Genomic DNA, 14,710 nt, shown 5'->3' on the forward strand with positions numbered 1-14,710 from the left:
TGCGGTGGCCAGGAGTGGCCACTGCACTCCAGTCTGGGCGACAGAGTGAGACTCCGACTCAAAAAATATATATATATATATATATTCATGATGTCCCAGGTGATGATAAGCAGAGCCTGACTATTGCTGATCAATATACATTATTGCATGTATTGATTATTCTATATGTCCTTTATCAAGATACATTGATTATTATTACTTTGTTTGGACATACAAATAAAATTATCTTGTTATGGAGGAAAGAGAAATTATTATAATTTAGGTTGCTTTTTTTATTCTTCTCTTGGAATGTTTGTTTTTTCCTCCAGGTATTTTTGTTCTAATTTTGTTTCTTGAAATGTTCCTTCCTTTAAAAATAATGAGTTTTTATTTCCATTTTTCTAGTTGATGCTAAGCTGGTCAATATGCCCCTTGATAAAACTGCTTACTACAAAGAAGCTGTGCTTTTATAAGTGAAGAGCAATTCAATAACAATAGTTTATGTTGAGAGTTCTGAAAAATTAAATATATTACTGAAAACATTTAGAAGTGTGTTCTCTTAATCTTCTGAAAAGATAACTTCCTATCTTACCTTCAGATCCAAACAAATACAGCCAGAATGTTTATGTAGGTAGTCATAAATATTTGTTTTAAATCAGGGGTTGGCAAACTATGACCTGCAGGCAAAATCTGCCTGCAGCCTGTTTTTGGAAAGAGGGTTTTATTGTAATACATACCGTTTGTTTACATGCTGCCTATGGCTGCTTCTACCATACAACTCACGGTTAAATTGTTATAACAGAGATGATGTGACCCTCAAAGCTGATAATGTTTATGATCTGTTTTTTGCATAAGAAATTTGTTGACTCATGTTTCAAATCATGCAACAAAATTATTTACTACTAACTCAGTTTTCCGAATCGATTTTAAAAATATGGTTTTTGAAGAATAACTCTCCATTAAGTTTCTTAATCATTGCAGATTGAGCAATAACTACTTCATTCCATGATACTGGAGCCAACATAACTAAGCCCTTTCAGGATTCTTCCACTTAGGTGGAGAATAACTTCCTCTTCAACCTCTGATCCAGAGAAGAATGACTTAATGACTTTAAAACAAAACAAAACAAAAACACTTCAAAACCTTCCAGTGTAACTTCAAGATATTACTGAATTTCATATGTTTGAAAGATTACCTGTCTATTTAGTTAGTCATATTTCTGTCTTTTTGTAAGGACAGTTCTCTGGATATAGATTTCTGATGGAACCCGTTATCTCCTAGACTTTCTGTACCTGCAGAGGGATAATGATGGCTTGCTTTATCTTGTGTTTCTGCCTTGGAATTTAGCTTTTGTCTGCTATGTGGACCGTTAACAATGGCTTGTTAAATAAATTAGTCTCTAAGTACTTAAGCTGATTGACTATGTTTTTTGGTTTTTTATAATTTTAAATATTTAGACATTATAATTATCTTTCTTCCCCATTTTGCCTAAGATATTAAAATCTGGGCACTCAGATGTTCCATTTATAAATGCATTCGTGATATACAAATTCATGCTGATTTATTTAGTTTTTAATTGGGCAGGCACATGTTCTATTTCATAATGGCTTTAATGGCCTACAGGAGACTTGGTGGTACAATGTTAACTGCTTAATAAAAAACCACTTTGGCCATATAAAGAGAACAGACATGTCCACAGACTTGTCATACGTAGTCAGACCTGGTTTAGCTATGTCAGTGGACCTAAGGGTCTAGTGAGAAAATCCAAAAGTGGATTATTCTGAAATCTTTCTGGCTTTGGAGCATAATTTGGAGTGTGAATGTGTCATGTTCTAAATGTGAAAATGCTTTGTGAAATTTAAAAAAGCATTTTCAAGAATAAAAAAGCATTTTAAAACATGTGTAACTGCATGGTAAAATAACGGAAAAGTTGGTTCGGCTCCCAAATCTTACTCTACTCGTAACCCTTTTCTGCTATTTATTTCACCTCTCAGAATGATAATATAAACACCTTACGCTACCTTCCCCATATACCCTTGCCAGTGAAGTGCTTATTCTAGAATCTGGAACACAATACGCACCTGCTGTTGGTGCTGTTATTATTTTCATGCATTTGAGAGCAGAGGGGCGTTTGCTTCAGAAGACCTCCAGGCATAGGCTACCATGCACATTTAAAAAGATTGACAATGCAATCTACGAAGTGAGATAAGCGGAATAGAGACTTTGTTCATGATGCTAGTTATAGCCAGAGTCAAACAAACTAGGTGAGGCATCAATACATTAATTTATTCTTTCAATTTTTTTGGCCACACGGAAGTCTACCTATGTGCAGTCAGCAGTTGGCTATACAGAAAATCATTTGAACTAAGCTGCTGTTAGCTGAACATCTTCACCTATTGATTTTGACTCATTTATATTTGAACATCTGGTGGATGTGGCATTATAATCTTAGGGTCTACACACTATTAGGTGGATCCTTATGGGCAGATGAATGAAAGACACTATTGCTGGCCCGTTGACTCTGTCATGTAGTGAGGTAGTTTGAATGTAGCCTGTGTAGGCTAATGTCACTAACAGAATTTTTGGCAATGGAGTCCTCTATATATGCCTCTGGTACACGTAGACACAGATGAAAGTGCCATTATGAATTGGAATCTAAATCTGCCTTTCATCTGACTCACTCTGTTCCCTATGAATAGAAAGAAAATCTGAGGGCAAATTTATATAGTATGAGCTAACAAAGCTAGTTCTAATGTTAGTAAATACCATGAGAGTGTCTTTAGGTCACATTTTCTATTCACTGTCATCTCCTAATAGGGGTCGAATAGCTTCTTAAGAACCAAGTGCTTAGTTCATAATAGTTCATTGTTATATAAATACCACAAGGTTAGGTGAAGTTTGTCTCTTTGTAAAATCTGCTCTCAAATCGTTAATAATGATAACTTGAAGTGATACTACTCCTAAGGGTAATGTTTCAGTGGTTCAGAGTCTTAAGCTTCCTGAGAGTCCCTGGTGGTAGAATTTCAGGCATTAGCTGGTTGATGGGAAAGAATTTTTTTGATGTTTGTATACAGGGTGTGCCTTCCCAAATGTTTTGCAAAAGTCATCACCTATCTGTCTGTTTTCTTTCTGTTTATTTATCTCCTGCCACCTCAATAGTGCATCAAAACCTATAACTCTGACTGGCATCTTGTGAACTATAAATATGAAGATTACTCAGGAGAGTTTCGACAGCTTCCAAAGTAAGTAAACTGTCACATCACATCACATAAGATGGAATTATACACATAGGGAAAAGTCTTTGAACTTGAAATACTCAGGAAGATATGTAACTTCATATGCAATCTGAGTTATTAAAGAAAATATTTCTACATGGTGTGTGTGTATAACTAATGTATTAACTTGCTCTAGAATATCCCAAAAGCAAGTATGTTTAGCTTGATGAGTGGTGGTTAGAGTGAATTAGGAGTAGGAAGGTTTTGCCTTGTGAGGCCGGCAAAGAATCAGCACATCCTGAAATGATGCAGTTGGTGCCTTAGTCTGTTTTGTGTTGCTATAAAGGAATACCTGAGACTGGGTAATTTATAAAGAAAAGAGGTTTATTTAGCTCACACTTCTCCATGCTGTAGAGGAGTCATGGCACTCAAATCTGCTCGGCTTCTGATAAAGACTTTTGTGCTGTGTCAAAACATGGCGACAAAGAGACCAAAAAGCGAGTCTTACTTTCAACTTTCTTGGGAGCTAACCCATGTCAGTGAGAACTAATCCTCACTCACTGCCTGGAGAATAACACCAAGCCTTTTGGAGGAGGGATCCGCCCCCACAACCCAAACACCTCCCATTAGGCCCAACACCACCACATTGGGCTTCAAATTTCAATACAAGTTTTGGTGGGGCTAAACCAACCATATCCAAACCTATAGCATTGACACATTAAAGTGTAGTTGATTATGAAAATGGAAAGCAAATCTCCAACGAAAATATTATTTGAGACCTGATTAATGTGTTTTTCTTTGTGTTTGTTGCATCTATGTGTTTAAACCTTTCATAGTCTTCTCAGGGGACCTCTCTGTGTGTTTTTCTCTTTGTGTGGCTTTGCCACTCCTTAAGAGTGTTCAGCCAGCTCCCCAGTTGCCTGTTTTTAAACCTCAGCAGAGAACACTCCCTCCTCAAATTATCTTCTCCAGATGAGTACACTCTAGTTCTGTGTTTACCCAGTCCTCCCTTGGGGATTTTTTAATTCTTCCCATTCGATTGGCTTTACCAACATCTTCGTTGATCATCTTGTTCACAGTCTCCTGGTTGAAAGATAACAGTCTGTGAGATACCATATAATAACATATGATAGAATGCTGGTAGATTTTGCCTTTGGGCATTAATAAGAATTTCCAAGTGGGTGATGAGAAAGAGAGAGAGAATTGTTACAGTGGTGAAGAACATAGATTCTGTTCTGCCTAGGACAACTCTGCCCTTTGTAAGCCTCTGTTTCCTTCTCTGTTGAGTGGTCCTAACAGTCGCCACCATGTAAAAGATTAAATGAGATAACACATGGAAAGTACACAGCACAGGGCTTGGCACGTATAACCATTTAATAAATGCTGGTTGCTACTGTTATTGGTGTCTTGTGTTTGTTGTGGTTAATACCATCACCATTAATCACTTTAAACGTAGCAACTCAATATTCCATTTTTTCTTTATAACTATTGTATTAAAAGTTATTCTACCAAGTCCTTGTTTATTAAAAACTAATCTACTTTCATATTTTTAATATGCTGGCTAACTCCCAACAAGCTATGCTGTCTTTTCTGTGTAGCTTTCTGACTCAAGTCTCTTGGCTCACCCTTTTGAAAAGCAAGGGCATGGATTGTTTTATTCGTTATCTGTGTGGGCCAGCTTTGGATTTATTAAAGGCGGGTTCCTCTGATGAAAGAAGAAATGCAAAGCCACTTCATTGACTAGGCAATTGTAAAACAAGTTTTCTTTCTTGTTTTTGAAGCAAAGTGGCCAAGTTGGATAAGCTTCCTGTTCATGTCTATGAAGTTGATGAGGAGGTCGACAAAGATGAGGTGGGCTGCCTGCTTGCTGTTGCTTCCCTTTTCACTTTAAACGTTGATTTTATAGACTTAGAAGATTATTTAGAACATTATCAACATTTAGCCAAAAGAGGAATTGGAGTGTTTTATGAAACAAGCGAAGAATTTTTTTAAATGTTCTATTTGATTGATTGAAATAAGGTCTCTGTTTCAACTTGACCGCTTAGCGTTTCATGCTCTCCTGGTTGTGTTTATTTGTTCGGAGATTATTTTCAAAGACTTGGACCAGATTTGGCCACATTGTTAAAAGATATCAAGATTACTTAGACCTTAAATTTAGGTTATTTTCAACAGGATATCTTGAAACAAACTGCTAGGCAGTAGATTTTAAATGGCTGTTTTTTTCACTGATTGCTTTTAGTGAAGTATGATTTTATCAAGCCCACTCTCCCTGCTTCTGGAGAAAAGATATGCCCAGAGAAGGATATAAGGGGAGTAGGACGTTAAGGGGAGTGTGTCCACTAAGCAAGGGAAAGCTTTCAAAGGTAGTGCTGCCTATCTCTGTATTTCCCATTCTCCCCACTAAATACTGGATCTCCCATTGTGAGTTTAGGTTTTTTCTTTTAAAATGCCCATGTATTTTAGAAACCACTTTTAAAATAATTTTGGGAAGCACATATGGTCTTTAAAAATGAATGAAGTATTGAGAACTTAGTGCTGATTGGGATTCATAGTGACAAGAGGACCCATTAAAATAGTGCGTGTAAGAGCACATACAAAAGATTTGCCAGATTGTCTGTGCATGTATATATTTTACCTGTTTCTTTTGTACACAAATGTCTGACTAACCTAATTTTAGCAGTAGATAGCAGCCCCTTGCCCACTTTCTTCAATGCAGATCTCATGGTATGGGGTCTGAACTTGAAGAAGCAGGTTTCTTCTTCTCTAATTATTTCCCCTTACTTTTTTAGCTCCCCCTTTTCTCTCTGTCCCTGCCTACATTCTTACCTCTTTCTCCTTCTTTTCCTTTGCTCCATCATTTTCTCTCTCCTTTCCGTGTTGCCTCACATTTCCTCCCTTTCTTTATTCGCCTTTCTCTGAACCAAGCCTCTGGGACGTTTTCCAGGAATTTGCTTTTGTCCTCCAACTATAGGGGAGTGTAATTTGAAAACATTTTTCATGAAACCAGGCGAGACTTTCCACCTTGAGTGGTCAAGTGTGGTGTGTATTTTCTGTGGCTCATTAAACACTTAAAATTGTGGACTGGAGCTGGCGTTGCCTTTGATGGAACAAGGTTTTCAGACACGTAGGACTCTCACTTTTACTGCTAAGTGGACTTTAATGCGACTTGTGGGCGCTAGTGTCAGTGGTTAATACAGTAAAGGGGCAATGGACACCTTGGCACAAAGGAAGTGATTTTCTCATTGACCAAACTCACAGCAAGTAACCTAGGTAGTACCAGAGAGTGACTGTGCTGGTGTTTTCCTTCTCTCCTAGGATGCTGCCTCCCTGGGTTCTCAGAAGGGTGGCATCACCAAGCACGGGTGGCTGTACAAAGGCAACATGAACAGTGCCATCAGCGTGACCATGAGGGTAAGGAGACTCATTGCCCTGCCTTCCTCTCTCATGAAACCCTTTTCTGCTCTAGGTCTTGAGAACAGTATTCAAGATGAATGCGTGTGCTGTTCTTCCCAACAAAAGGGACATTGTCTGGATACTAGGATGCTTCCCTGGTGATCGTACCCTCATTGGTACAGCCCTGTCCACCCACGTCCCATCAGTGCCTTCCGACCACCAGCTTCAGGAGACCATCACTGGGCTGGTGTGGAGATGCAGTCACTGACGTAGGCTTTCTTCTCTATCGCAATTGTAAAATGCTCCTTGGTACCTCACAGAACATCACCAAGACACTATTTGCCATGCTAAACCTAAGCACCTCTGAGGAGGTGTACTGCAACAAAGTCAAGAAAAGCAAACGCTGAAGACTCCAAAGGAAAATAGTGAAATTGGAAGAGGGTTGAATAGAGAAAAGTAAAAGCAGTGTGAGAAGCTATTCAGGAGAGAGGAAGGACCAGAGAAAGATTGGGATTAATAATAAAGGGAAAAGAAAGAATGGAAGGGAGGGAGTTTGAACAGGAAGATGGAAACTAAATCAGGAAATGTGACTGTCATAATCCCAAGGTTGGAAAGTCATTCAGCATCACAAGGCAAAAAATAGTGCCTATTTTGTGTGAACAAGAAACCCTGGGGATTTTAGAGAAAGTTTCCGTCCTTCTGCATCTCAAATTGGAAATCCCGGCACTACTTTTGGGTCGTTATATAAAATCTCAAATTCTGTGGGTGAGAAAAATGACCCACGCATGGTAAGGGACCCATCTTCTCAGAGCTGAAATGCAGGGAGACTATTAGATGTGATGAGGAGTCTTAATCCCTCCAGATACCCGGGGCATCGGCCAGAATTAGATTTGTAGAGAGAACCGAGACAGTGTTTATGTATGTGTATTTTCATAGGTGGGTTGTTGATAAAAAGATTATGGCTCTTTTCATTTTGAAAGAAAAGCTGTGTGTGTGTTTTTCTCTCAGTCATTTAAGAGACGATTTTTCCACCTGATTCAACTTGGCGATGGATCCTATAACTTGAATTTTTATAAAGATGAAAAGATCTCCAAAGAACCAAAAGGATCGATATTTCTGGATTCCTGTATGGGTGTGGTTCAGGTAAATATGAAAAGAGTTATACTTTTCTTTTATCTGCATTAGTACTGTGTGGTGAATTAGCAGGTTTAAGTGCACACTCCAAAAGCAGTAATATGTCTAAACTTTAAAATAAGAAAAGGCTGCTTTTCCTCACTTTAGAAGATGGCAGGGATAGCACCGAGGCAGAATTATACTGTGGCAGGTGTGAGCATTCCAGTACACAAGTTCTTGTGTTTAAGACCTGCCTAAGCCACTTTGTAGCACTGTAACCCTGGGCAGTCTGCTTACCTGAAGTCTCTTCATCTGCAAAATTTAGATAATGATAGTGTTTCTTTATAGAGTAAATGACTGGATTGGATGAGTCAACACATGGAAATATTTAGAACAGTTCTTAGCATCTCAGTGACTTTTATTGCTACCACCACAGTACAGTGGGGATGTAGCATATTGGTAAAGAGATTGGGTTGCACTTTAGGGAGTTTGAATCCCTGCTTCATCACTTGTCATCTCTGTGACTTTGGAGATTTAATTTAACCTCTCTGTGCCTCAGTTTCCTCATTTTTCAGTAGGGATAACGATAGTGCCAAATACTGTTATTGAGAGGACTAATTAATGAATACACATAAAGAGCTTAGATTCAGAATGATCTGCACTCATGAAAAAATAAATATTAAATTAAAATTTTAAAAAGGAAATTAGCCAGGCATTGTGGTACACACCTGTAGTCCCAGGTACATGGGAGGCTGAGATGGAAGGATCGCCCGAGCCCAAGAGGTAGAGGCTGCTGTGAGTTGTGATCATACTATTGCATTCCACCCTGGACCACAAAGTGAGACCCGACTCAAAAAAAAGAGTTTAGAACAGTGCCGGCAAGGGATAAGGCAGCATTTAGTTGATATTAAATAGTTTTTTTCCCCCAAAGGTGAGGAAGCAAGAGGTTATTAAAAAAAACAAAAAAAGCTTCCAAGTGGGAGGGGACCTGAAAGAGTGTTGTCCTGTATTTTTGTTGTGAAAGATCAGTCAGTACAAAGTGAAAGTCCTGTTGACTCCCTCTTCTCTCCTTTCGTCACTTCTTTTCCCAGACAGCTATTACCAGTTTGGTGTGCATCCTTCCATACCTGTTAAGAATTGTCTTTGCAAGTGGGCTGCTGGTTTCCCCATCCATCACTTGTCCGTTCGTCGATCCATCTACCCCTCCATCTGCCCCTCTGTCCATCCATCCATCTGTCCATCCATCCACTCCCTTGCCATTTAAGGCAGCAACTTAGAAGGATACATAAAACAGAGAATGACATAAATTTAAAGTGAGAGTAAAAGCAAGGAAATGAACAAGGGGTTGGGACAGGAGTGAGATAAAATGGAATTAAGAAAAAAGCCTACGTTTAGAAGACCTAATGCCTACCATGAGTGGGCCACCAGCTGGGCTTTGTGCCTTCTGACTTGAAGACCTGACTTGGTCACACAATTCACAGTGTCCATAACATACAGACAATCTAATTAGTCAGAATCTGTCCAAGTAATCTCAGAATGAAGATCATTCAGACATTTTTCTTAGGGGTCCTTCAGACAGTGAGCTCTGTGATTAATGAACAATCTCCCTAACAACTCCTCACAAAAGATGCAGTCACCATTATCAAAGACTTCAAATGACTCCATGGTAGCTGATCACATCGACTGAAAGCTCAGTGCTATAACGAGGTTGTTTTGAGGGGCCAGTGTGATTAAAATCAGGGACACAGCTCTCTGGTTTGACCACAGGTATACTGTAGGTTTATGTATTAATGTGTTTACCTAAAGTTAAATTGCATTTTCCTCCAAGGAATGCATTCATCTAAATGAAGCAGCTCAGCACTGCTGAAGAGCAGTACAAGAAGAGCTTCAACCAGCATCGCCCCACCCCCATGCCCCTGAAACAATCCTATGGCTGGATCGTGAGTGTTCACCTCTGTGTCCTCATCCATCAGTTTTGGACATTACTGAATGAGTCCCTAAGCTAAGAGATAGGATTTAGCTCCTGGCACTCATTCCTGTTCTAATCTGGCCAAATTGCTTTTCCTGCCCCTAACTGCTGCCCTTCTAGAGATCCCTGTGTTGAATTCCATTTCCAGGATCCTGCATCTTCCTCCTTGTTGTTCTACTTTCTTATTTATAAGGAGCACCACCTCCAGTTGTAACTTCTTGAAAAATTGTTCATAAGATGTTAATTTTTTGAGAGTTAAGGTATCTGTGGATATCTTCATTTTTGCATTCACATTTGACTCAGTTTGGCTGGTTATAAAATCCAAAGTGAAATCATTTTATCTTGGAATTTCAAAGGCATTCTATTACCTTTTAGAGGCTAGTGTTATTCTGAGGTGTTTCGTGTTATTCTCTGTTCTTCCTGATTTTCTTTTGATCTCTAGTGTTCTGGAATTTTGACTGTTGTGTCTTGATTTTGATTTTTTTTGGTGAACTTTTTTGTTCACCAAAGCTCAAAGTTGCCAGATCATCCTGTTTTTCCAAAGGCCAGAAGCACAGAATTTTAGTTAAATTTTGATATCTTTAATTATTGGCAGCTAATTAAAAAATCCACTGTGCAGTGTGAAAAACAAATGGTGTAATACATGAACGTGTATTTGAACCCTAGATCAAGACTGTATCACAACTTAATGTTCAGTGAAAATTATTTTCTATTAGTAGCTAGTCAATATGTGGCTGTCTCTCAGCTAGCAGCAATTCAGCCTTGGCTGAAAGCTGCCATTATGAACAATCGAATTATATTAGAGTATGTTTATTGCAGTGTAAAGTAAGGAGTAGCAGAGTGATTTATCAATGACAGTTAATTAACTTCTTGTGTGGGACTCCCAAGTAGGAGTTCCATTTGTATCTTCTGTTGAAAGACTTTTGAATTTCTTTTTAGCGGAATTTTCTAAAAAAAAAAAAAATAAAGCAAAACTAATCATATTTGGCAACTTCATTTCTAAAAGTAGGAAGTAATTATTTTTGTTTTATAAGGGAGTTTTGCTGCATGTCTTTGACACAGGGTACAGATGTTTTACATAAGACAGCCCTGAGCTATCGTTTAGTCTCTGGGGTACATTTTAAAATCTAAGGTTCTGACTGACCTCAGTGGAAGTCTCTTCCTTCACATTGTTTTTGCAGATGCAGCTGATGGTGTTTTTTTTTTTTTATTTAATCAACTGTATCTAAGGCTTCAAAGGATTAAAGTAATTTGTTTTTATCTATGTTTGTAGACTGAGTGCCAAACTTTGCTATTTAAATGTTGTTTTTTTTTTTTAATTGATATTATTTTTGGGTAGTATAAAAAATTAGTTGATTAATGCTATGAATGTGAAGAAACCCCTAAACTAAAAATTTTTTTAAGGTATTTTAGAGCTCTTGAAATTGATCATACATATTTTGCAGATGAGAAAACTGAGGCTCAAAAAGAGAAATAACTTAGAATTGAGGCCTTATTTTTTTTCTTACTTTTAACTTTTTATTTCCATGATTGTGAACATGTGAGGAATGGGAGAGAGAAAACTCATCTCATTCCTAGCCTTTGACTCCGTCTCTGATTTCTGCCTTGAAGTTGAAATGAAATCTAAGGTGGCAATTACTGAGCCCACAGCAGACAGTTTGTTCATAGGAGTTTGTGTGGCTTTGCCAAGAGGAACACGTGGCTTTGCATTTCTAAGAACTGCTGCAAAGCACAGAGAGACATTTGTGAGGGTCGCCCTGTCCCTGAGAGCTTCACCAGGGACTGTGGCTATCCACCTAGAGCTTGGGAGAGTGTAGGGAACTGAGTTCTACCCCCCACCGGTTGGTGGGAGTTTGCCATTTCACCTCACTCATCCTGTGCTTACATGTTTTGTGTCCTGTTCCTCCAAGCTAAGCTGCTATCTAGTGCAGTCAACCTGAGGAGCTTTGCTTACCAGGGGACATCTGAAAATATCTGGAGACATTTCCCATTGTTGAGTGTAGTGTGTTGCTGGCATCCAGTGGATCAAGGCCAGGAATGTGGCTAAACTTGTACAATATATAGGACAGCCCCTCACAACAAAGACGTGGCTGCCAAAATGAATGTCAGTAGAGCTGAGGCTGAGGAATGCTGGCCCACTGCTCACTTGTCCTCCGTCTTTTACTGCACATAAACTACTGTTTTGTACCTTGAGCCTGTCACTATCTCTCAGGCATAAAAACTGGAGGAATGAGGCAAGGCCAGAGACAGGGTGTCTCCAGGATTCATGATGAGAAAGCTATACATAAGTAAGCCAAATATTGACAGGCAGTGGTTTGCTTTTAAAAATGTAATACCACACACTACTTGATTTTAAAAAAAATAGAAGCTAAAGGAATATGAAAATTTTATCAAACTTTATTCATTCAACCAATATTTTTCAAGTGCCCACTGTGTACCAGCGATGAGGATATTACACTGAACAGAAAGGACAAATCTTTGCCCTTTGGGAGTTTCTATTTCACTGGACAAGGCAGACAGTAACTATAACAAATATGTAAAATAGGTAATGACTCAGTTGGAAAAATGAAGCTGTGGAGAAACTAAGGCAGAGCAGGTGGTTAGTGATGGGGGCTCTTGGGGGAGGGGGCTTGCGGTTTTAAACAGCTTGGTCCGAAATGCAGTGAGATAACACCCACCAGCAAACAAGTGGAATTATTTTAAGATAGTTCTAATTCTTTTATTTATTTATTTTTGAGTTGGAGTCTCACTCTGTCGCCCAGACTGGAGTGCAGTGGCCGTTCCCGGCCACCGCAGCCTCGACCCGCTGGGCTCCGGCGATCCTTCCGCCTCAGCCTTCCAAGTAGCCGGAATTACAGGCATGCACTACCACGCCCGGCTGATTTGTTTTTGATTTATTGTAGAGATGAGGTCTCGCTGCCCAGGCGGGTCTCGAACCCACAGGCTCAGGCAATCCACTCACCTCAGCCTCCCAAAGGCGCGGGATGACAGGCTGAGCCACCGAGCCCGGCTTCTAATTCTTTTAACAAGTGTCTCTCTATCCTTTTTTCCATTCCAGAACAACAAAGTCAGGCGTTTTGCTTTTGAGCTCAAGATGCAGGACAAAAGTAGTTACCTTCTGGCAGCAGACAGTGAAGTAGAAATGGAGGAGTGGATCACAGTCCTAAACAAGATTCTCCAGCTCAACTTTGAAGCCGCAATGCAAGAAAAGCGAAATGGAGACGCTCATGAAGGTGGGTAGGTTGCGCTTCCCCCAGGGGCACACACCTCTGTGGGTGGCTTTATTTTGCCAGGCAGGTCTAGGAAGGAGATCTGTGTTGCACAAGTACATGAGAGGCAAGACAATTCGGAGCTCTTCACAGATAGCCTGTCAGCAAATATTTTGTCACATTAGAACTTACTTCCCTGTTAGATGGAAACTGTGTAGTGGGAAGAAGTACAGCTCTGAGGGCAGAGAGAAGGGCTGGGTTTGAGTCCCATTTCAGCTGTGTCATCTTGGGCAAACTACTTATGTGTTTGAACTTCTGTGTACTCGCTTGTAAAACAGGAAGAGAAACAAAACTTGTTGGTCAGATGGGAAGAGTAAATAAATAAGAAAGTGTATCTCAAGTACCTGGCATAGAATTAGAAAACATTAGTAATAGTTATTATTATTATTATCATTAATAAGATCCTTTGGAATTTTGAAAACAAAGTTAGAATGGGTGAGGACCTCAGGTTAATTTGGTAAGAAAAGTCTGGAGATGTTCTTGACAATTCATGTTATGTTCCAAGCCCTTAGGTGGTTCCCAATCCTGGCCACCCGCTAGAAGTGTCTGGAAGCTTTAAAAAAAAATACTGTTTTTTGATCCTATCAAAGATCCTGATTGAGTTGGCCTGGGGTAGGCCCTGGGGAGGTCTGACTTCTCAGGGATCTGGGTGGTCCATGAGGGCTATTCACAGTTAGTATCAGTTAGACAGTGTCTATGCTATACCAGCTATAGCATTGACTCTCAGCACTGGGCTTGGGCTTCAGTATTTTCTCTAAGTTCCCCAAGTGTCTTCAGTGTGCGTTCAGAGTTGAGAACCACTGTGTTTGAGGGCACCTGAGGGAAACGTTTCCTCCTCCTGTTTTAAATATAATACTTTGAATTACAAGTGACTCAGGTTACCTGTTTTGCCATTTTAGATGACGAACAAAGCAAATTGGAAGGTTCTGGTTCCGGTTTAGATAGCTACCTGCCAGAACTTGTCAAGGTAACGCCATCTTAAATCTTCTGATCTTTATTGAATGCTATTGAAATTGCTCTCATTTCATGAGTTCGTGTAGAATGGAATATGTTGAAATCATAACGATAACATGATGACTGCTATTTTCTGACCTGAATATGAAGTGTTACTTTTATTACTCTTTAAATAGTGTTTTTCCCTAATAATATATATATATATATTTTTGAGTTGGAGTCTCACTCGGTCGCCCAGACTGGAGTGCCATGGCCGCTCCCGGCCACCGCAGCCTCGACCTGCCGGGCTCCGCGATCCTTCCGCCTCAGCCTTCCGAGGAGCCGGAATCACAGGCCTGCGCCACCGCGCCCGGCTGATTTTTTGATTGATGGCAGAGACGAGGTCTCGCCGCCCAGGCGGGTCTCGAGCCCGCGGGCTCAGGCCATGTATGCATTGCAAGCAACTGGCCCACGTGACTGTCAGGCTTGAAGTCGCAGGGCGGCCTGCTTGGCAACTGAGAGCCGACCCTGGAGTCTTGAGTGCGAGACCTGCCGTGCAGGCCAGAAGCGTCCGGCTGGGAGCCCTGGGGCGAGGGGCTTCTCGGCGGGCGCTGCGGCCGCGCGAAGGGCTTCAGCTGAGTGGGCCAGGCCCACCCAGTCTGGGGTGACGCGCTTTCCTCCGAGCCAGCCGACTGCAAATGCCGGTCACATCCGCACAGGCCTTCGGCATCGCCTGGTCTCGACGCGAGTCGGGGTCGCCAGCTGGGCGCCCCGGCGACTCCATCTGAGCTGAAGCGGCGGCACCGACAGGCGCCCGCTGGCACCAGGTTCCGTCCGCT

General features: G+C 40.5%; 1 protein-coding gene across 5 annotated transcripts in view; it reads left to right on the top strand.

The window, feature by feature from the left end:
* The window catches only part of DOCK9 (dedicator of cytokinesis 9), a 239,202-nt gene that overhangs the window by 97,050 nt on the left and 127,442 nt on the right, over positions 1-14,710 (top strand). For all 5 annotated transcript variants that reach the window (XM_008070565.2, XM_008070568.2, XM_021718816.1 and 2 more), the window contains exons 4-9: positions 3,139-3,221; positions 4,976-5,045; positions 6,510-6,605; positions 7,596-7,730; positions 12,728-12,902; positions 13,838-13,905. In XM_008070565.2, coding sequence (XP_008068756.1) covers positions 3,139-3,221; positions 4,976-5,045; positions 6,510-6,605; positions 7,596-7,730; positions 12,728-12,902; positions 13,838-13,905 — 627 coding nt within the window. The remainder of the gene's footprint in view (positions 1-3,138; positions 3,222-4,975; positions 5,046-6,509; positions 6,606-7,595; positions 7,731-12,727; positions 12,903-13,837; positions 13,906-14,710) is intronic.

The sequence above is a fragment of the Carlito syrichta genome, unplaced genomic scaffold, assembly GCF_000164805.1.
Source record: "Carlito syrichta isolate Samal-C Ts95f unplaced genomic scaffold, Tarsius_syrichta-2.0.1 Scaffold313642, whole genome shotgun sequence".
Lineage (NCBI taxonomy): Eukaryota > Metazoa > Chordata > Mammalia > Primates > Tarsiidae > Carlito > Carlito syrichta.